The sequence below is a fragment of the Alexandromys fortis genome, unplaced genomic scaffold (assembly GCF_014885135.2).
Source record: "Alexandromys fortis isolate MF-2015 unplaced genomic scaffold, M_Fortis_MF-2015_v1.1 scaffold_84, whole genome shotgun sequence".
In the NCBI taxonomy this organism is placed as follows: Eukaryota; Metazoa; Chordata; class Mammalia; order Rodentia; family Cricetidae; genus Alexandromys; species Alexandromys fortis.
In genome coordinates, this window is record NW_026068017.1 from 897,912 (window position 1) to 919,401 (window position 21,490).

General features: G+C 40.9%; 1 protein-coding gene across 1 annotated transcript in view; it reads right to left on the bottom strand.

Moving 5' to 3' along the window:
- Zzef1 (zinc finger ZZ-type and EF-hand domain containing 1) overlaps window positions 1-21,490 on the bottom strand; it is a 137,114-nt gene that overhangs the window by 100,674 nt on the left and 14,950 nt on the right. The window contains 8 exon segments of the mRNA XM_050162721.1: window positions 1,785-1,883; window positions 4,275-4,453; window positions 5,315-5,431; window positions 11,681-11,891; window positions 13,296-13,495; window positions 14,087-14,258; window positions 16,140-16,334; window positions 19,954-20,098. Of these exon segments, the coding sequence (XP_050018678.1) occupies window positions 1,785-1,883; window positions 4,275-4,453; window positions 5,315-5,431; window positions 11,681-11,891; window positions 13,296-13,495; window positions 14,087-14,258; window positions 16,140-16,334; window positions 19,954-20,098 (1,318 nt within the window).

Here is a 21,490-nt window from a genome sequence, read left to right on the forward strand (position 1 = left end):
TGTAAAGCATATGGAGGGATAGATACTTTACAGCAGTTTGGGGAGTACTGTAAGTAGGTGGGGGGATAATGTAAAAGCAGGCAGTGGGTAGAATACTGTAATAAGGCAGAGAATACACCTGTAGTCCCAGCAATCACAGGAGTCCAGGACAGAAGTCCAGGACAGGAGGATCATGAGGTCAGCCTGGGTGATACAGCAAGATTTTCTCTCAAAACACAACTACACCAAAAAGTCCACATTCTGATGCCAGAAAATGCTAGTTCCACACATAACAGAAACAAAAGTTAAGATTCTTTAGAGTAGAGGAAAATTGCAGAGGATCTTTTACAAAGTCATTTTGACTCTGACAAGTGAAGAGATGATAAAGGGGCAAAAAGCTGCCACCACCTCTTTCCAAGATCCTATCACACCTCCATCTTTTGGTGGCAGGCAAGCTAATGGCCTGCTGTGACTTTCAATGAGGAAGACATATGGATACAGTGAAGGAAAGCTCTTTGAGGAGGCTAAGGGGCTCAGGTGTGCAAGGAACCATCTTGTACAAAGTCTATTGCTTAAAAGTCACCAAGGACAGGAGTGCACCAAGGACAGGAGTGCAACTGGGAGTGTCAATGGCGCCGAGAATGAACACAGGAAACAGGATGGGGAAGAGACAATGCTGGAGAAATGAAAGCCTGCAGGCTCCGAGGAAAGCTACAGCAAACCAAATCTACAGCAGGAAGGGCTAGGACATCCCACTTTACTGAATCAGTAATATTCAAAGCAGTATAGTGAATAGAAAAGAGACATGCGCAAGCATGGATCAAGACTACTGAGGTGGGGGGAAGGCTCATGAACACGTCTGTGTGGGGGAAAGAGCCTACAGCAGAATGAAGCACACACAAACATATATTTGTACTAGTAATGAAAAGGTTGCCTTCAACACATCAAATTCCAGAGCAGCTGTAATGTTCTTAGAGATGCTCTGAGATATTTGGGGATAAGGACCCACTGCCTTTCTCAACACTTTAAACCAACTCAACAGAAAGTCCATTTAAACTTAAAAACAATTAAATGTGGTGGTGCATGCCTTCAATACCAGCACCTGGGAGGCAGAGGCAGGCAAATCTCTGAATTGGAGCCCAGCCTGATCTAGAGTGAGTTTCAGGACAGCCAAGGCTACACAGAAAAAAACCTGTCTTAGAAAAAAAATGCAGTCACTTTTTCTATTCCAAGAAGAGGAGTCCTTGCTTTTTAAAACTTCAATTTTGAACAGCCCCAGGCTGTCAAATACTTAATGCTGTTACAGGTCATTACCCATCTAGGCAACAGCTAAACCAGAGTGTACAGAAGTCACTGCTGCCAACCTGAGGTGAAGACTAAATCTTTGGTGACCCATGCCTGTAATCCCAGTACTTAGGAAGCTAAAGCAAAAGGACTGCCTTCAGTTAAAGGCTAGCCTGGGCTACACAATGAAACCCTGTCTCAAAACAACAAAATCCACTAACATCTAGGGGCTGAAGAAATGGTTTTGTAATTACCAGCACTTGCTGACTTTGATTCAGTTCCTAGCTCTTATGTGGGCTCACAACCATTCCAGGAGATATGATGCCCTCAAACTTGCCTCCTAGGGCACTAGGCACACATATGCACATACATACACACAGGCAAAACACTAATATACACATTTAAAAATTTTATTTTCACAACACACCAAAAACACCAACATCTGAAAATTTTCAAGGCCAGAGTGTGAGTTCACATACCTACCTCCTGTGCATACTAGCAATAGACCATCTAGCACTTACCATCTCTTGTCCATGGCTCCACAAGGAGGTTTTCAGGTCCTGACTTATCTTCTTTCCCTTTGACATCACAAGCCTGAAGAGTCAACTGGAGAGGTTTACCTGACCAAAGAAAAGATAGGGCAATTTTTAAGCTAGGTCCACAAAAAGATGAAATTGGTAGCAATATAGATGCCTACCCAGACTGCTAAAGCTTACCTGTATAAAAGGCAAAACAGGGGCCAGCAAGATGCTGCCAAATCTGATGACCCAAGTTTGCAACTCAGGATCCACACAGTGCAAGAAGAAAAGAACTGACTCCTCCAAGTTGTTTCTGACTTTCACAAAGTGCATGCATGCCTACACACACATATGTTACACACATGTAAATGTAATTTTTAAAAAATTGGGGGAGGAAGTGCTGGGAAATGTCTCAGCAGTTAAGAGTACATATGTTCTTCCAAGAGAACCTGAGCTCAGTTCCCAGCACCCACATCAAATGGCTCACAACTCATAACTAAGTTCTGAGGATCTGACACCTTTTTCTGGACCCTAAGGGTGTCTGCGCTCATGTGACCATACCCAAACAAAGACATACTACACTCACATAATTAAAGAGTAATAAAAATAAATCTTAAAATATTTTAAATAGATGAATAAAAGGCCAAATAAGATGGTAATAGTAGACAAAAGTGGATACTACCACTACGTGCTTTCCTGAAAGAGAAAAGGCACAGACTACTCTTTTAAGGAGTAGTCTAGAAAAATCACTTTTCAGAAACAAAGTACATTTCAATATATAGATGAATACTATATATTAAACATGTGGAAGGATTCCTAAGATATTGTTTGAAGTAAAAAATCAGTTTTATTGGATTCACATTTAAATACATAATGTTTTAGCTCTTCTTTCTTTAAATTATCTGCAGGAGGGTGATGCGATGGCTCAATGAGTGCAAACCTAAAGAGCTGAAGTCAATCCCTGAATCTAATGGAGGAAGGAAAGAACTGACTCCCTGAAGCTGTCCTCAGACCTCCATACAGGCATTGTGGCATATGTGCACATCCCCATGTCATACAACAATAACAAATATAAATAAATAAATGCAGGAAACATCTGAAAGCTTAAAGAATAAAAAAAAAGTCAAATTTTGCTACAATGAACTAAAAAAATTGTTTTATAATAATATAATAAGTTGGATGTGGTGGCACACACCTTTACTCTCAGGATGCAGGAGGCAGAGGCAGGTAAGTTTGAGGCCAACCTGGTCTACAGATTAAGCAGCCAGCCAAAGCTATATAGTGAGACCCTGTCTCTAAATAAAGAAGTAAATAAAAGCAAACACCCACTAAGCTCTAGAATAGCCAGAACTAATCACTGTTAGTCATATGCAGCCCCTCCATACTCTTCCTCTCTCCTCTGCTCCCTGTCCCAACAACCCCAATAAGAATGGTTAATATTTTTTTTAAAGATTTATTTATTTATTATGTATACAGTGTTCTATCTGTATGTATGCTTGCTGACCAGAAGGGGCACCAGATCTCATTACAGATGGCTATGAGCCACCATGTGGTTGCTGGGAATTGAACTCAGGACCTCTGGAAGAGCAGGCAGTGCTCTTAACCTCTGAGCCATCTCTCCAGCCCCTGGTTAATATTTCTTAAAAACACTTCAGCTTCTAGATGCCACCTCAACTTCCCACCCAGTCATGCCTGTTCCTGGCTCACGGTTTCTCCAGAGACTTTGCTAGTATAGAGAGAAAATGGATTGATAAGACAATTGTCTGACTTTAAAAGTTAAACATAAAATAAATCATAAAGTTGTATTATGTTGTACAAACACCATGGTGGGAATATCCCAGAAATGTCTATAATACTGAAGAGAACAGGATCAATCACTGAACTTAGTAGGAGAAAATTTTCCAACTAAAGGCAAATATGTTGTTCCTCACAGCCAAGTTGCAATCACTGTGAACAGTTTTATGGGCACTGGGTTGAGATGTACTGGGTTCTCATGCTAGGTCATCAACAAAGTGTTGAGATGGACCCAGGCAGGGAAAGCAATGGCAGGCATACACTGTTCCTGAGCAGCTATGTTGTGGAGGCAATGATCCTCCTGCACCAGAACTCAGTGAGCTCCCTCCCTCCAAATGAGTTAGAACTTCCCAAGTCTCTCTACCAACACGATGACACACACCTATACTTCACCAAAGATGGCCGTGCTCAAAATGGCTACCACACCCAAGTCATTGTACTAGAAAATCCAAGAACCATCAGGAGATACATGGATGTCTTCTGCCAATCTGCCATAAATGACCCATAGATATCTTCCTCCTACCAGTTCTAGAGAAAATCTAGTCATCAGAAGATGTGCTCATCCAGGGATCAGGATACCACTATTACAACCCAGTCTACTCACTATCCAGAAAGACCAGAAGAGGCCAAAGGGCACCTGGAAAGGGTAGCATTATTATTTTCCACTGCCAGCATTTCCATCATGCCCAGGTCATTTACCATATTTCAGGAGCAGGTTCTGCCTGACAGATGCCATGGATGAGATGAGAGATGAGGCATCATAGCGTGTGTCCAAGTGGTCAGTGATGGTACACAGAGAGCTCATCACTTTGGCAATACTTCCTCTTGCTAGTGCAAAAGCCAGAAGAGTCAATTCTACCTCTGGAGTAGAACAGCAGCTACAAAGAACAAGCAAAAAACTTTTCACTTCCTAAAATACAAGAAAACCAGACAACTCAAACCTATACAATCAATCCCTATAAGTAAAATTAACCTGTCATGTGCCCCCTAGATGTTTACTAGAAATGCGGTTTCAAAATCCTTAAGATAGTCCAAGGAAAAACAGAATCAACTCGAGGGTCAGAAAATTAAATCCTCACCTTTGAAACTTTAATAATACAAAGCAATTTATTAAACCAAAGATAAATGAACTACTACAGCCAGTTTCCACCAGGAATCCTTGGGAATGAGCTGGGTTGGACACAGAGCTAGAGGTGCATAACTTAAGAAGCATGAGAACTACTAGATCCACCCCCTTTATACATCTGTGCCTTTCCAAACACACCATAATGGAAACTGGAAGCTATCTGTGTATCTCAGGGAATAGTTAATGTCCTGAGGGCTTGCTGTGGGCAGCAAATGTCTTCACACCAAGTGTTCCATTCTATAAAGTTAAGTAGGCAACTTTTCCAGTTCTATAGGCAACTAACTAGGCTTGTTAGTCTGTATGTAAGCAAGCTAACTGAAGACCACAGGCTAGAAGAAGGATGAATTAAGAGGCCTGCAATCTTAGCCTTGGATATATCTCTTCTAAACAAATCAGAGGCCCACTTCCTCTGTACCCCAATTCTTAAGGTCAAGGGATATTAGAGGTTACCACGGTCAATTGAATTTAGGACGGATTATTTCACTTTCTCTTTGGTTACTAAAAATGAATCATTTTTAGTGAAAACATTCTTCTAAATTTTTCTTAAGAACTGAATGAGAATATATGCCCTCTACCCCACACAAAATGTTCACCTCAGCATCCTTGATTTTACCTAGTTATCCTTACGAGGAAGCTGTCCACTTCTTCCAGAACATTAGGAGACAGGAAAGTTGAGAAGTCTGTAGATCCTGGTGAGAGGGACAGTGGTGGCATGTGCTGCAGTGCCTTCCTAGAGAAGTAACATGTGCAATCAGAGCAAGGCCAGACATGACACTAGACAACAGGGCACCATCATATCTTATGCTGAAGAATCTTTTGAGCTAGAAGAGAGTATTCCTGTGGAGAGCCTGGTGTGCAATACAAATATTGTTTCCCTAGGAGTCATATACTAAACAGTTTAGTTTCTGTTAGGGAATATTATTTTAAGATATGTTGCTTTTTTTAATGCTGCATTTGTTTAACTCTGTGAAGCTGTGATTCTTTGCCTATCTAAAATACCTGATGGTCTAATAAAGTGCTGAATGGCCAAGAATGAGGCAGGAGCAAGGATAGGCGGGGCTAGCAGGCAGAGAGTATAAGTAGAAGGAGAAATCTGGGAGGAGAGAACCGAGGAGGGAGAACAATGGGAGGAGGATGTCAGGGGTCAGCCACTCAGCCAGCCATGGAGTAAGAAGGAACATTAAGGTATAAATAAATAGAGAAAGATAAAAGTCCAGAAGCAAAAGGTAGATGAGTTAAAATAAGAAAAGCTGGCTAAACCGGGCAGTGGTGGCGCACGCCTTTAATCCTAACACTCAGGAGGCAGGCAGATCTTTGTGAGTTCAAGGCCAGCCTTGTCTACAAGAGCTAGTTCCAGGGCTAGAGAGATGGCTCAGCAGTTAAGAGACTGGCTGCTCTTCCAGAGAACCTGGGTTCAAGTTCCAGCATCCACATGGCAGCTCATAACTGTCTGTAACTCCAGTTCCAGGGGGATTCAACACCCTAACACAGACATACATGCAGGCAAAACACCAAAGTACATAAAATAAAAATAAATAAATTATTTAAAAAAAAAAAAAAGAGCTAGTTCCAGGACAGGCTCCAAAGTTACAGAGAAACCTCATCTCAAAACAAATAAATAAATAAATGGCTAGAACCAAGCCAAGCTAAGGCCAGGCATTTATGATTAAGAAAAAGCTCTGTGTGTGACATTTATTTGTGAGTTGGGTGGTGACCCCAAAAGAATAAAATATCGCACTACATGTTTCACTTTTTTCCTTTTCTGGACGAGTTCACTGTGTAAAGACTTCCTTGGCTACCTGGAACTCATGTTAAGAGTTAAGTATAAAAGACACAGACTCATGAAAACTGTCCCCAAGACAGTGCTGTGTGGATTTAGTAGAAAGTTTGTTTTGTACCAGAACCTTAGAATCTATGGCATCTAAAGAGGTGCCACAAATTTTGTTGATTCCTCAGGAGATCAGCACCATCACATTTTCTGTGCCTGTTGTGGTCTTTTGGCCTTTTAACCTTAATGTTTGTTTTAAATTTATTTAACAGGTGATTACTGGATGCTAAAGGTGCACTGAGTACATGATTGTACCATGAAACACTTGAAGGTATGCCAAGAATACATGAAAACATCATAAGCCAAGCATGGTGGCTCACACCAGAAATATATGTGTGTGTATGTATATGTATATGTATAGTGTGTGTGTGTATACACACATATAGGCTTACACACACACATATAGAATATATGTGAAGCAGGAGGATCACAAGTTTGAGGTCAGCCTGGGTTACATGAGAGAGACACAGAGAGAGATTGAAATCTCTGTGTGTCTTTGTACACAAAAGAACAATGACTGAGAGGAACAGAAGAGGGTGTCAGATGCCCTGGAGTTGAAGTTACAGGTGTTTGTGAGCTTCTGGATAGGGGTTTGGGGAACTGATCTACAGTCTTCTGTAAGAGCAGCAAGCATTCTCAACTACTATAAACCATCTCTCTATTCCATTATTATTTATTTAGGGTAGGGGTTTTTGTTTGTTTGGTTGGTTGGTTTTTGGTAGTCCTAAGGATTGAACCTAGGGTCTCTTACATGTTAGGCAAAGTATCAATCAGCCCTTTATTTTGTTTTCTTATAACAGGATCTTGCTATGTAGCCCAGGCTCAGCTTAAACTCACTCCATAGCCCCTGCTGATTTCCAGCGCATGGCAATCCTCTTGCCCCAGTCTCACGAGTGTTGGAATTGTAGATGTTTGTCCCCATGCTTGACAATTTCTTCACTTGAAAATACAAACAATACAGCAACCTAACACAATGTCAGTTTCCTCTCTACTCTGGTTTTCCCTGCCTGCCTGCCTGCCAGACATTTGGAGCTGTGCTAGCAACTATGCTCAGATGCAGGTGTTAATAAAGGCAAAATCACATAGTGTGATATTCATTTTCTCTCATGTAAGTAAACATTTACTCTGCCCCAAATATATTTTTAGTTATTTCTCCTCAAGGCACATTTTTTTTATTTTGTAATGCTTTTTAGATAACTAAACTTTAAAAGTCAGGGGAAGTGAAAGTACTATTGCATACATACTAAGAAAATGGAGCAAAAACATTCTGCCACAAAATGGTACATCATCAAAACAAACAAACAAATAAACCCCAATAAGGGGTTGTGGTGTGGTGGCCCACACCTTTAATTCCAGCATTCAGGAGGCGGAGGCAGGCAGGTCCCTATGAGTTCAATGCTAGCCTGGTGTACATAGTGAGTTCCAAGATAGCCTAGGCCATGTAAAGAGACCCTTTCTCAGAACAAACAACAAAAACTAAGACAGACGTTCTTCCTCTCCTTCTGAAAACTCAGTGCACACTGGTGAAGCTGTGGGTGACAGAGGCGCTGTGGATGACCTATACTTGGATATGGAGCCTGAGCAGAGTGAGAGAGGTACCTGCACAAAGGGACAGACCAGTAATGGAATAAAGGTGCCAACCAGAATGAGGAGGGTGGCATGACACAGGATATGGGAACTCGGGGGACAAAAAGGCACCGGGGCAAGGATGCTCACATCAGTGGCTCTATTAATGACACTGGAACAGGAAGGATATGTGGAGGTTTTCTGCAAGGGCAGGGGCAAGGAACCCTGGTTGCATAGAAAAATACTAAGAAAATAAGCAAGTTAATGCATGAAAAACACCAGGAGCCACTTCTTACCATCTGAGAAGGAAACGACAGATCCAGAAACAGAGAAAACAAGAATGGATCTCATGGTACTGAACTGGAGGTGGAAATACTCATGTAATGTCGGTTCTTAGTATTAGAGATACAGAAATATAGATGTGAATATACATATGTGTCTATATTTATTTTGAAGTAAATGTGAGTTTGCTGGCTGTGTCTACTGAAAGGACCTGGGAGAAGTAACAATCTTACAGCAATGAGCTGAGTTTCAAAGTAACGTTCTTCAAGGACCTTGCTTGGGTAGTAGCAGAGCAAAGCCCTGTGTGAAAAGAAAAAATGTGAAGGGGAACTATTTTATAATGACAATTATAAGAACAATGGGGAGCTAGACAGACAAGCAGATAGAAATAAATAGAGATACAATACAAAAGGACACACAAAGGCCTGGCGGTGGTGGTGCACACTTTTAATCCCAGCAATCTGGAGGAAGAGGTGGGCAAATCTCTTGTCAGTCTGAGGCCAGCTTTGTCTACAGAGTTCGTTTCTGGACAGCTAGGGCTGTCAAACAGAGAAACCCTGTCTCAAACAAACAAACAAACAAACAAAAACCTCAAAACAAACAACAACAAGAAGAAACAAAAAAACCCCACAAACTCAGACCGAAGGGGTTACCTAACCAATCAAATCTGGGACCATGTGAACTTCAAAACTGTGGTTAGGGCTAAAGAGATGGTTCAGGGGTTACAAGTACTTGATGTTTTTGTCAAGGTGCTGGCACCTACATCAAGTTGTTTACAAGTGCCTACAACTTCAGTTCCAAGAGATCCAAGAATCTCTTCTGGTCTCTGTGAGGAAGACACACATGTGTACACATAGACAAACAGACACACACACAAAAACAAAGATTAAAAAATAAACTGTGGTTAAGGGTAATGGTGGTGCATGTCCTTAATCCCAGCACCCGGGAGGCAACAGCATGTGGATCTCTGTGAGTTCAAGGCTAACCTGGTCTACAGAGTGAGTTCTAAGATAGCTAGGTCTAAACAGAGAAATGCTGTCTTGAAAAACTAAAAGAAAAAAAAAAACAAACAAAAAACTGTGGTTAACTATAAACCAGTGTATAAATCAGGGATCTGTAAAGCCTTACTTAATGTAAACAGAAAGTTTGTTGGGGGTGGGATTTACATAGCCATAAAGTACCTCCTTACCAAATAATCGATAACAAAAAAATAATTCTAGAGTTGAAAAGAAATCTGACAACAGTCAAAGTTGACACAAGCAGTTCTAAGAACATGACAATCTGTGGTTTTGCCACCAGATGGAATGCAAGGAGAGCATAGCACCACTTCTGTGACATTGTTGCACAATATCATATATATTTACATATACATATACATTTGTCAGTGCAAAACATAACCAGGCCTGGTGGCACACACTTGGGATCCCAGCACTTGGGAGGCTGAGACAGGAAGATTGTGAGTTGCAAGCCAGCCTGGCTACACAGTAAGGCTTTCTGAGTCAAGCAAAATGAAATTAAAAACCCAAATCTATTTGTGATAAAAAATCGGATGCGCCAGAATCATAGAATACTCTTCAAAATAATTGACTTGTAATTTTCAGAGGGGTAAAGTGTTGCATCAGGTGTTTGGTTCAAGCAGGTCCATGGAAGAAACAGGGTCTCTCTAGGATGACTTTTAGCCTTGCAGTTACAGAGAAAACAACTTCTGGTGAACTGACTGACTGTACCTTTGCAAAAGTCTTTTTTATTTTTATTTTTTTTAAATATGTATATAGTTATTTATTATGTATACAAATACCTATATGCCAGAAGAGGGCACCAGACCTCATTACAGATAGTTATGAGCCATTATGTGGTTGCTGGGAATTGAACTCAGGACCTCTGGAAGAACAGCCAGTGTTCTTAACCTCTGAGCCATCTCACCAGCCCCCCAAAAGTCTTTTTTATTGTTATACAATTTACACCTTTAGCAAGTCAATTTCCCCATACCATAGCCTCTTATCTGAAGCTCTGCAAAGAGACAAATGCCAAAACAATTTCCAGTCACAGGACTTCTGTTTTCTGAGTCCTCCCACAACCAAGTTTTACATAGGCTTTGAACCTTTTAAGAAGCACTCAGATAAGATTTACATACTTCAGACAGAAGGTAGTGGACACAAAAGGTAGTAGGCACAAAACCAGGTGCCATTCCGGAATCAAATCAGCTGCAAAGTTCTGCAGGAACTCCCCAGAGTCAAGATCTGTAGTCTAGGTCTGTAGATCAAACTGGCCTTGAACTGAGGGATCCACTTGTCTTGCCTTCCAAGTACTGGGACTAAATGTGTGCACCACCACCACCACCACCACCACCACACTTACCCAGTTTTTTTATCTTTGTTTTTATTTTTGTGTGCCTGTTCATCTGTGTATACTACGTGTACATTCCCAGCAATAAAAATGATTTTAAGGCAGGACTGAAGGATGGGGGGTGGCCACTGCTTCCCAACTGATTCAGCATTGCCAGCAGTGTCACCTGCTGACAAGTTGTACTAAATAACACTAATCTCAAAAACGGACACGAGAATAAATACTAGACTCCTCCTTCATACCCATCCTTGACGCTATACTAATGATGCATTCTGTTACGAACCCACATGCAATACACTAGCAATTCATTACTACAGAAGCACCTTTTAAAAATCAGGGTCTTACTAAGTAGCCCTGTCTGGCTGGAATTTGCCATAAAATGTAGACTCACTTCAAATTTGCATCAATCCCATCTACACCTCCCCAGTGCTGGGGCTTTTGCTCTACATGTTGCTACTGTGGGGCCCCTTCAACAAGAGAAAACTTAGTTTATTATCACTGAAAATATTTAACTCACTAGTGAAAAGAGTTCCCAACATGGGAGTCCAAAAACCTAGATCCAAAGTGACTCATCCCTGCCTGGTCGTGTGACTCCGGAAGATCACTAGATCCTCAACCTACAAAATGAGGATGACTTACAGAAGCACTTCAGTATCTGCAGGTAAACAAGCCAACATTTTAAACGGTCTGTCTAATAGTAAATGTTACATAAATGCTTAACTGTTTCTGATGCATAAGGAGTAGAGACAGTGTGGCTAACTTCAGGTCAGGGAACTAATGAGCTAATGAAGAAAGACACTGGAGGAACTGTGTCAGCAGGGCAGAAGGTAGAACAGACGCTTCTTTAGTCTACAGACAGAATATCAGTGGAGCAGCGTCCTGAGGCAGGGTTAGACAGGATGCTCCCTGGAGGCTGAAGAAGTGCACCTTGACCACTAGGGAACTGTACTGACTTACTGAGTATTGTGCAGCACGGTCTGGACGAAGGCAGGATTTGTCTCCATAGAAGCTGTCACCAGGGATGTCAGCAGAGACCAGTACCATATTGCAGAGGCATCAGAGACTGAGACTCCAGATTTCTTAACTCTCTGAAAGCCAACAGCCCTCAGACCATGAATCCTAGTGTCACATCCATCACTAAGACAACGCTTTATGTTTATCTGGACATCTGTAGAGCACAAACAACAAGTTCAGCGCTAGATTAATGTCTTTAAAGGGTCAACAAATGGTAGGCTCTCAACTAAAAGCAAAATGGAAAATTGTAAAGATATATTTTGGTAACAGAAATAAATAATGTGTACAATAGAACTAGCACAGAATTAACCTGTCACAAAAACAGTGAGAAATCTAAGAAACTGTAAGAAAAATGTGTAAAGTTAGAAGTGATTTATAAAAGTTCTTCAGAATTTTATGAATCTTGTAAAATACATTTTATAAATTCCCACTTAATGCATGGTTTGAACCTTTCTAGAATCCTAGAGTTTCAGTATCTGGCTCCTAGACAGTTGTGAGAGGGTCTTTTTAACAATCAAGTCCAAATAGTGGATGTAGACATGACTCCCATTCACATGTCACAAGGGAAGCCATTTAAAAAGAACACAATTTAGAGAAAAGAGTGCCACAGCCTAAGGCAGAAAGCTTCTACTCTACAAGCATAACTACTTATTTGTGTAGGGGTGAGATACAGAGACAGTAGCTCTGTAGGCCCAGTTCCTTTGAGCAAAGGAAAAGCACTTTTAGACCAGGAAAGCATTAAGAGAAATAAGACATGAAGCATTCTGGCTCCCTAAATGAAATAAAAACTGTTATTTCCAAAATGCTATGTATGAAAAAGTTTATAATATAGAAAATTAAAAATATAAATGTCCAAGAACAAAGGGTAGGTTAGAATTGAAACATTTTTACAACTCTTAAAAAAAAGGGCGTCATCACTATATGAGATATTAAACATATTATAAACAACATATTAAAAATACAAAAGAGCCCGGCATGGTGGCACACACCTTTAATCCCAGCACTCGGGAGGCAGTGGCAGCCGGATCTCTGTGAGTTCCAGGCCAACCTGGACTACATAGAGAGTTCAGAACAGCCAGAATTACAAGGTGAGATCCTATCTCAAAAACCAAAAAACAACAATAAAAATACAAAAGAATGTGAGCAGAATATTATAATCTTTGGGAAATGCTATGTATATACTACATGCAAATATATATATAATCCTATTTCTATTAAAGAGTGCTTTTTATATATGTACGTATAAACACAAGAAGTGGTTTGGAAAGGACCACACCAAAGCAGCTGTGACTCGACAACCTCTCTGTAGAAAGATTTTGAATACTTTTTGTTTGTCTATGTTTGTTAAGTTTCCCAGTAAGAAAATAACAATATACTTTTAATTACAGAGAGGCTTTATTGCTTTTTTAAAGTTTTTGTAATTAGTAGATAAAATAATAATGATTTTCCTGTGGGTGTAATAGAAACAAATCAACTGTCAAGACTTCAGAAGCTGTCCTAAGGCTTAAACAAAATCCCCGCCATTGCTCTCATCATAGCCCACTTCCACTGGACTCACAGAGCTGACTGATGTTGGCATTTTCTAGCAGTGTCACGTAGCCAGTGACATTGCTGGGGATGTGCACGTCTCGTACTTCCTGCAGATCACTGGCACTCCTTCCCACTGCCACTGTCACTTGCTGTGGCATGTAGCTCTGGTCGGTGGCAGCCACTGCAATGGAAAGATGCCTGAGCACGACATCTGGCTTCATCTTCAAACTGGAAAACAGACCACAGAAACCACCTGTGTTACATGGGCCAAGCACTGGTGGGGCCACAGCCCCAACTCTGGACCTTGCATTTGGTACGTGTAAAGATGGATTTCTTTCTTTTCTTGGGGGGGGGCATCCTTCAAGACAGGGTTTCTCTATGTATCTCTGGCTGACCTGGAACTTGCTCTGTAGACCAGGATAGCATCAAACTCACAGAGATCCACCTGCCTCTGCCTTCTGAGTGCTGAGATTAAAGACATGTGCCACCACTGCCTGGCTAAGATGGATTTCTAAACGACTAACCTGAGATGCTACCTATGTATTTCAAGGGTTGTACAGGTTCCCTAAATCTCTACAAAGTCGCTCTGTTAGGTTAATTTTATATTTCCTATTAAGCTATTAGTATAAGCAGAAATGGACACTATGAACATTCTTTTACTAGAAGCAATTCTAAACTGCATTCAAAAAGCTGAGTATACTCCTCATTTATAAGTGAGCTAAGAGGAAACAAGGTGAGGATTTCTATTTTACCTCCTAGAAGAGCCATCTCCCCAGGCCACGTTCGAGATTTTAAACAAATAAAACATGTACTACCCACCGTATCCAGTGTGAGCGGGCACTACCATCTGACTGCCAGTAGGATGATGTTTCTCCATTTGTCATCCTGTAGATGTCTGCAGGGTTGGAGGATGTTTCTATATAAGCATAGCACTTTGTTACCGACTTGAGTTTATCCATTTCCGGGCTTCTGGCTAGGTCTCCAGGGCTTTCTGCAGGAAAACACCAAAGCTTAGCTATTTTACAAAGGGAAAATGAAAATGGTCATTTAAAATATCTAACAGAAACATGCTTAACACTTTGGCAGAAAAATCTAACATTCCTTAAAAGACTCCTTCCAAAAAACCCACTGGCCAATGACTGCCCCATCTTCTCATTATGCAGGTGTGGAGGTCAGAGGGTAAATTATTATCATTATTATTTAGTTTTTAATTTTATTGATTTTTATTGAGCTTTACATTTTTCTCTGCTCCCCTCCCTGCCTCGCCCCTCCCCTTTAACCCTCTCCCAAAGTCCTCATGCTCCCAATTTACTCAGGAGATCTTGTCTTTTTCTACTTCCCATGTAGATTAGATCTATGTATGTCTCTCTTAGGGTCCCATTGTTGTCTAGGTTCTCTAGATTTGTAGGCTGGTTTTCTCTGCTTTATGTTTTAAAACCACTTATGAGTGAGTACATGTGATAGTTGTCTCTCTGGGTCTGGGTTACAGGGTAAATTATAAGAGATGCTTTTCTCCTTCTACCATTGTGGGTTCTGGGGGTGAAACTCAGGTCATCAATATTGAAAACAATCACAGGTACCTTCAGTTGCTGAGCTATCTTGATGGCCCAAATTAGGCTTTTGAAGTAACTAACATTTCTGAGTGTTTTCTAGTTCTACTCTCTCCCATTTTCTTCCTGGTTAATAGTCTGGGTTTTTGTTTGTTTGTTTGTTTTTGTGTTTTTGTTTTGTGTTGTTTGGTTTGGTTTTGATTTTGGCTTCTCAATACAGGTTTTCTCTGTGTAATAGCTGTCCTAGAATTTATTTGGAGACCAGGCTGGCCTCGAGCTCTCAGAAATCTGTCTACCTCTGCCACCCAAGTGCCGGGTTTAAAGTTGTACAGCACCGTCGCTGGCAATAGTCTGGTTTTGAAAAACCAAGTCATTTACTATTTACACATTTGTAGTAATATATATACACATACATACACTACAAATATAAGTCCATGCACCTATAAAAACTAATATTTACTTGGCTGCTTACTGACATGGTGCAAAAAGTGAATTAACTGACCAAAAATACTTATCAAAAAAAAAACCCCAGGCCGGGCGATGGTGGCATACACCTTTAATCCCAGCACTCGGGAGGCAGAGGCAGGCGGATCTCTGTGAGTTCGAGACCAGCCTGGTCTACAAGAGCTAGTTCCAGGACAGGCTCCAAAGCCACAGAGAAACCCTGTCTCGAAAAACAAAACAAAACAAGACAAAAAAAAAAAAAAAACCCAAACTCCAAAAACTCAGCCAAATGGGTCATTAACATGATAGAAAACATTTTGCCCCTGGATGTCTATGTTGATTGCTTACATTTTTGCTGGGAGAAACTTTGAAGTTTTATATAGTATACCCTACTAATTTTTTTTAATTTAATGAGTAGAGGTGGGGCTACATGTACATCACAGCATACACATGGAGGTCAGAAAACACATCTCAAGAGTCAGTTCTCACTCTCCACCTTTCTGAGAGGCAGAGTCTTTCTCTCTAAGTTTTTTGTTGTTGTTATTTTGTTTTGTTTTGTTTTTGAGACAGGGTTTCTCTGTGTAGCTTTGGAGCCTGTACTGGAATTCACTCTGTAGACCAGGGTGGTCTTCAAACTCAAAGAGATCTGCCTGCCTCTACTGCCTAGCTTGGGATTATAGATGTGCACCACTGTATATGGCTTTTATATAAACTCAAGTCATCAGACACAGGCAAGGAGGCAGGGAGAACATTCTTAGGTTAGAAACTGGTTATATATTTTGAGAAATACAGGCAAAGGAAGAACTGACTCACCCTATTACAAAACACTACAAGAAATAATGGGAGAGCATTTTCAGGAGACTCTCCCATGCACATACCTTTTTCTTTCTGTACCAGTTGATCCAGAGACTCCTTCAGAACTGATGACCGCATGGTGCACATGTTATTGCAGTGGTCTAACATTGGGTAGGGAATCACCATACTCGAGATCCGATTGCGATGCAGGAAGCGCAATATCATTGATGAGTGAGTGCCAAGGCCCTCCTTTGACTCTGAAAATATGTCGATGAAACCTAAAGACATAAAATCCATTTTTTGTGGTGTTTTGGTGAAGTCAGGACAATAGTTCCCACATCCCGTGCCTGCTGCTCCCTCTGAAGTGGCTAAATTAAAAGCAGTCACTAACTCTACTCAAATTTTGAGCTTTAATTATTTAAAAATATAAATAGGTTTTAAAGAAATGAACAAGTAGCAACCTCAATTTAAGAACTTATTTTAGGGATTGGAGAGATAGCTTAGCAGTTAAAAAAATAAATCTTTTCTAAAAAATTATATAGCTTTGTTTGTTTGGTTGGTTGGTTTTTCGAGACAGGGTTTTTCTGTAGCTTTGGAGCCTGTTCTGGAACTAGCTCTTCACAGAGATCTACCGGCCTCTGCCTCCCAAGTGCTGGGATTAAAGGCGTGCGCCACCACTGCCCGGCTGATATAGTTATTTTTATCTTGTATGTATGAGTTTTGTTTGCGTGTACATATGTACATATGTGTATGTCTGGTGCCCACAGGGGCCAGAATACAGAGTTGATCCCTTGGAACTTAGTGTTTAAGCTAAGGTCCTAATAACAAAACATCTGCTGCCATTGTCAGTTTCTGAAAGAATCTTATGAGATATGAAGTACTTGACATATATACTGCCTCACTTGGCCCTCACAATACAGTGAAATGTAGCATGTTGTCCAGGGGTAGAGCGAAGGTCCTGGTAGCTTTGCTTTATAACGGTGGAAATGAAACTCAGGTGACTTACAAGAGAGCAAGAAGAAGACAGGGTGGGGAACACTCCTCCACTCCCTCCTCCCCTTCTCCCCAGTGTGTGATTCATTTGAAGTCTGCTCCTCCATCTTTTTTCAGCCTCAACACCTCCTGCTCAGATGCCCACTTGGAAGCTGAGTAACTCCCCAAATGTCACCTGCCTCTCATGGACCATTATCCTGAGTAATCTTATAAAGATGTGACACAGACCACACACCTGCCATGTTTAGAATCCTTTGCTGTCTCCTTATAACCTAAACTAATGAATCTCAAACAGGTTACTACAATCCAGAAGTACCAGGTTAAGTGAAGCAAGGAAAACCATGGCAGCTTTTCTGGGAGCAGAGACATATTTGTGGATTTGGGGTGTTATCCCTCCCCCCTTTTTTTGGTTTTTCAAAACAGGGTTTCTCTGTGGCTTTGTAGCCTGTCCTGAAACTCATTCTGTAAACCAGGCTGGCCTAGAACTCACAGAGATCTGCCTGCCTCTGCCTCCGAGTGCTGGGATTAAAGGCATGCACCACCACTATCCAGCTTTTCCCACTTTTTAAATGAGTCATAATGTATGACAAAAATTTCATATAATGGTATTATTTGACAAATTTTCACATGTTCAAGAGACCTATGTAAAAAGCCTCAGATCAAGATACCAGCAGTCTCTGGGGAACTTGTATTCAACAGCAAAACAGATTCAATAGAAGCAAATAAAACTCTGCAGCAACTTTTTGTATAAAGCAATGGGCCAAGAAGAAATTCTGTGCTTAAAGCAGCCTATTCTGATTATATGGCCTACTCAAACCCCAGAGACAGCTGATTTCTAAAGACTCAAAATCTAGGCAACCTCTACCTACTCCCACATGAGGATGAGGCTTCATATCCCATGATGCTGTCTGGATTTGCTCAGAACCCACACCAAACAGCAGACTGCTGCACATGAGCACACACACACATACACATGTACACAGTATACACACCCATGTGCACACACACGGTACACACATACACACATGCACACACACACACCCAGAGCAATTTTGTAATGAAAAATGTTTTCAGTTTTAGAAAGGTTCTACAAAGGAATTATTTCAGTGAACTCTATACATCTACAGTGAGATACGACAAGAATGAATATTTCAGTGTGTGAGGACATTTGAGAGGAGGACTGGGAAACTATTCGATGCTACCCAGAGATGACCTCAGCTTTCAAGGGCTTGAGACTGATGATTCTTTTATGCTGGATATTACTACATATTTTTGAGTTGAAAGATTTAAGTCATGAGTGTATACTATGAGCACTTCAGGATCTGGACTCTGATCTTTCTCCATCATCACTTTCCTCCACCAGGCACCGAGTGCAGCAAGCATTACTCACTGGTGGACTCCCTTCCCTACCCTGCCTACAAAATCTCTCTGAGACTCATGGGATAGCTCAGGGGTACAATGCTTGCCTAGCATTTGTGAGGTCCTGATGTGATCCCCAGAACACTCACGCACATACACACAATCTGAGGAATCCAAATAATGCCACCCACATATCTGTAATGCAAAAGTGGGAGTGACTATACATACTATGATATGTTAGCTAAATGAAATTCAAAGTTCACCTTACCTGCCATGACACTAGGAAAAACAGTTCTATATATAGGCTACCTACAAATGCCCTGAAAGAATTACATAATGAAGGATAACAAAACATTCCTTCTCCACTAAGATGCAGACATTATCCTTCCCTGACTCAATACATCACTCGGCAGTAGGTCAGAGGTTTCAACAGCAATCAAATTTACAGTTTGCCAAGTCTATCCAGTCTTTACTCCTGCCTAAAGACACTAATTATTGTCACTTGGTGTACAGAACAGGCAAAGTTCTTAAGTCAAATGATGTTCAATGCTATTTCCCTTTCAAACTGAACTGTCATCTCACTTGAAAAAATGAAGGACAAATTTTTCTGATGCTGTCTTTACATAAGTCTGAGTGACCAAGGAAATCATCTAACCACAGAGACCAGATTGGGTATAAAGTGATGTACAGCACTTGCCTAACAAGTACAAAGCCCTAGGTTCAATCCTCAGTACACACACAGGGGAGTAGGAGGGGGGCAGGCAGAGAGAGAGAGAGAGAGAGAGAGAGAGAGAGAGAGAGAGAGAGAGAGAGAGAGAGAGAGAGAGAAGATGAGCACAAAGAAAATAAAACAAGCAAAAAAAAATTAAGAGTCAATATTTTTCAAATGTACAACAGGTAGAAGCACCATTGCTTAATTTTTAGCAATGCTTTCTTTACAAAACTTACTAAAGTTTCAGAGTAAAAGTTTTAGAAAACAATAAAATGCTTAACATATGCCAAAAATAAACTGTGAGAACATAGCAAAAGATAAGAGAAGGTCCCTGTTCTGATAGAGCCCACAGCAATGGAAAGAAGACAGACAATAATTAAATCCGTTTATTTATTACGCTGATATTATGTTGTTAAAAAAAACAAAAACAAAAACAAAAAAAAAGAAAAATGAAACAATATTAATGCAGAAGAAAAGGCAGGTGCTATGAGATCATGCAGCATGGGCCAGGCACCCTTCTTAAGGAAGTAAACAAGCAGATCTACTAGAGGGCAGCCTCTTGACCAAGAGGCAGAAAAACAGAAAACTATCCAGCCATCACTGTTGAGAAATAAAAGTGAAGGATTTCTAATGAATGCTTTGGGAGGAATTCATGGTGCCACAGTTGGGCCAATCTCAATACCTACAGCACAACCAAGTTCATTTTGGTTCTAAGTTTTGTGCAATGGCAGCACCATAGCCAATGAGACAGCCTAGGTGCCATTAATGCTAACTGAAAACACTTTGGCTCTAAGAGAACATCTTGAGCCTTCAGAATTCATGTGAACACCTACCTGGAACAAGAGAGCAGGCTTGTAGTTGTCTGATGACATGGCTCAGTTCCCCTTGCAGATTGGCTCCACTGGAGTTCTTGAGGGCTTCCAACATATTCTCAGCGTCAACTGTCCCATCACCCTCAGCATCAAACTGGGCAAAGGCCTACAAGATAAGGGACATACATATGTATACATGTGTGTGTGTGTGTGTGTGTGTGTGTGTGTGTGTGTGTGTGTGTATTTCACTCAAAGAACAAACAAATTCAGATAGCAGGCTCTTTGTGTTTTGTAAGATATATGTTTGCATGTTTTATAACTTCATTTCTCCTCTGAGGCAGTAATTCTTTGACATCTCCAAATAATCTCAGAAGAAAGCATTCATTGCAAAGTTTTAATAGTAGTAAATTGTGGTTTGAATAGAAAATGCCCCCTATAGGCTTGTGTTTGAACATTTGGTCCCTGGTTGGTGGTGCTGTTTTGAAAAGTGTGGAACCTTCGGTAAGTAGAGTCTGACAGATGAATGTGGTCACTGTGGGCGGGCCCTGATCTTTTTTATTTCCTGGCCCCACTTTCTGTCCAGATTTTGCTTCCTGACTGTAGATTTAACGTGACCTCATGTGTTTACTGACAGGCGTACCCTGCCAGGATGGACTGTAGCCTTTCTCAGAATGAATCAAAACAAACCTTCCCTGCTTAAGTCCTTTCTTGACAGGAAATCTTGTCACAGCAAGAAGATTTGTGAAGTACAGACAATGTCAAACACAAAGATAAATCTGGAAGAACTGGGTACTCAACACAAGTGCTGCCTTGGTCTAATGCTTCATTACTTTAATCATTGTGGACCACACCTCTTAGCCATACAGGTTCTGAATACTAGTCTGTCCCTAGAGCTATGTGTGTGTGTGTGTGTGTGTGTGTGTGTGTGTGTGTGTGTATGAATTTCTTGATCTGAAACATAAGCGAGTTCTCACATTCACGGGCTGCTGCCTAGACAAGGTACACAGAAGCAGAGTTCCACTAACAGAACAGTGTTCATTTTATAATAGATAACCTCTGATCCCGCCACAGAATTGTGTCCTTTCTCCCGGTCTCAGCACCTGTGCCCTGGTTTTTCTGTCCTGTTGCTAATACATGCACTCACATACATCCTCAGCGCTACAGTCTCCTAACCTTTCCAAGTGAGCCTCTCTCCCTCCTCTGCTCCATGAAACAGGGAAATAACCAAGGCTCCGTGATGGACACAATGCTCCCATTTCCATCCCATCACAGATACAGTATTGAAAAGGAACAAATACAGATTCCCAGAACTCTAGGCATGAATGCAGGGTGAGAGAGAATTTAGAAATAAAGTGCCAAGGGGAAAAATCATAGCACTATTTTTGCCTCTGTTCAGCCTGACAAGACTATCCAAAAAGTGAACAGGATCAAAGATTACACTAATTGAACTACAATGTACAAGAGGCAAGCTCTGTCCTGTACCCTGTGGAGAACAGATTTTTTTTCTTTTTTTCTTTGCTTTTTCTTTTCGGGTTTTTTTTTTTTTTTTTTTTTTTTT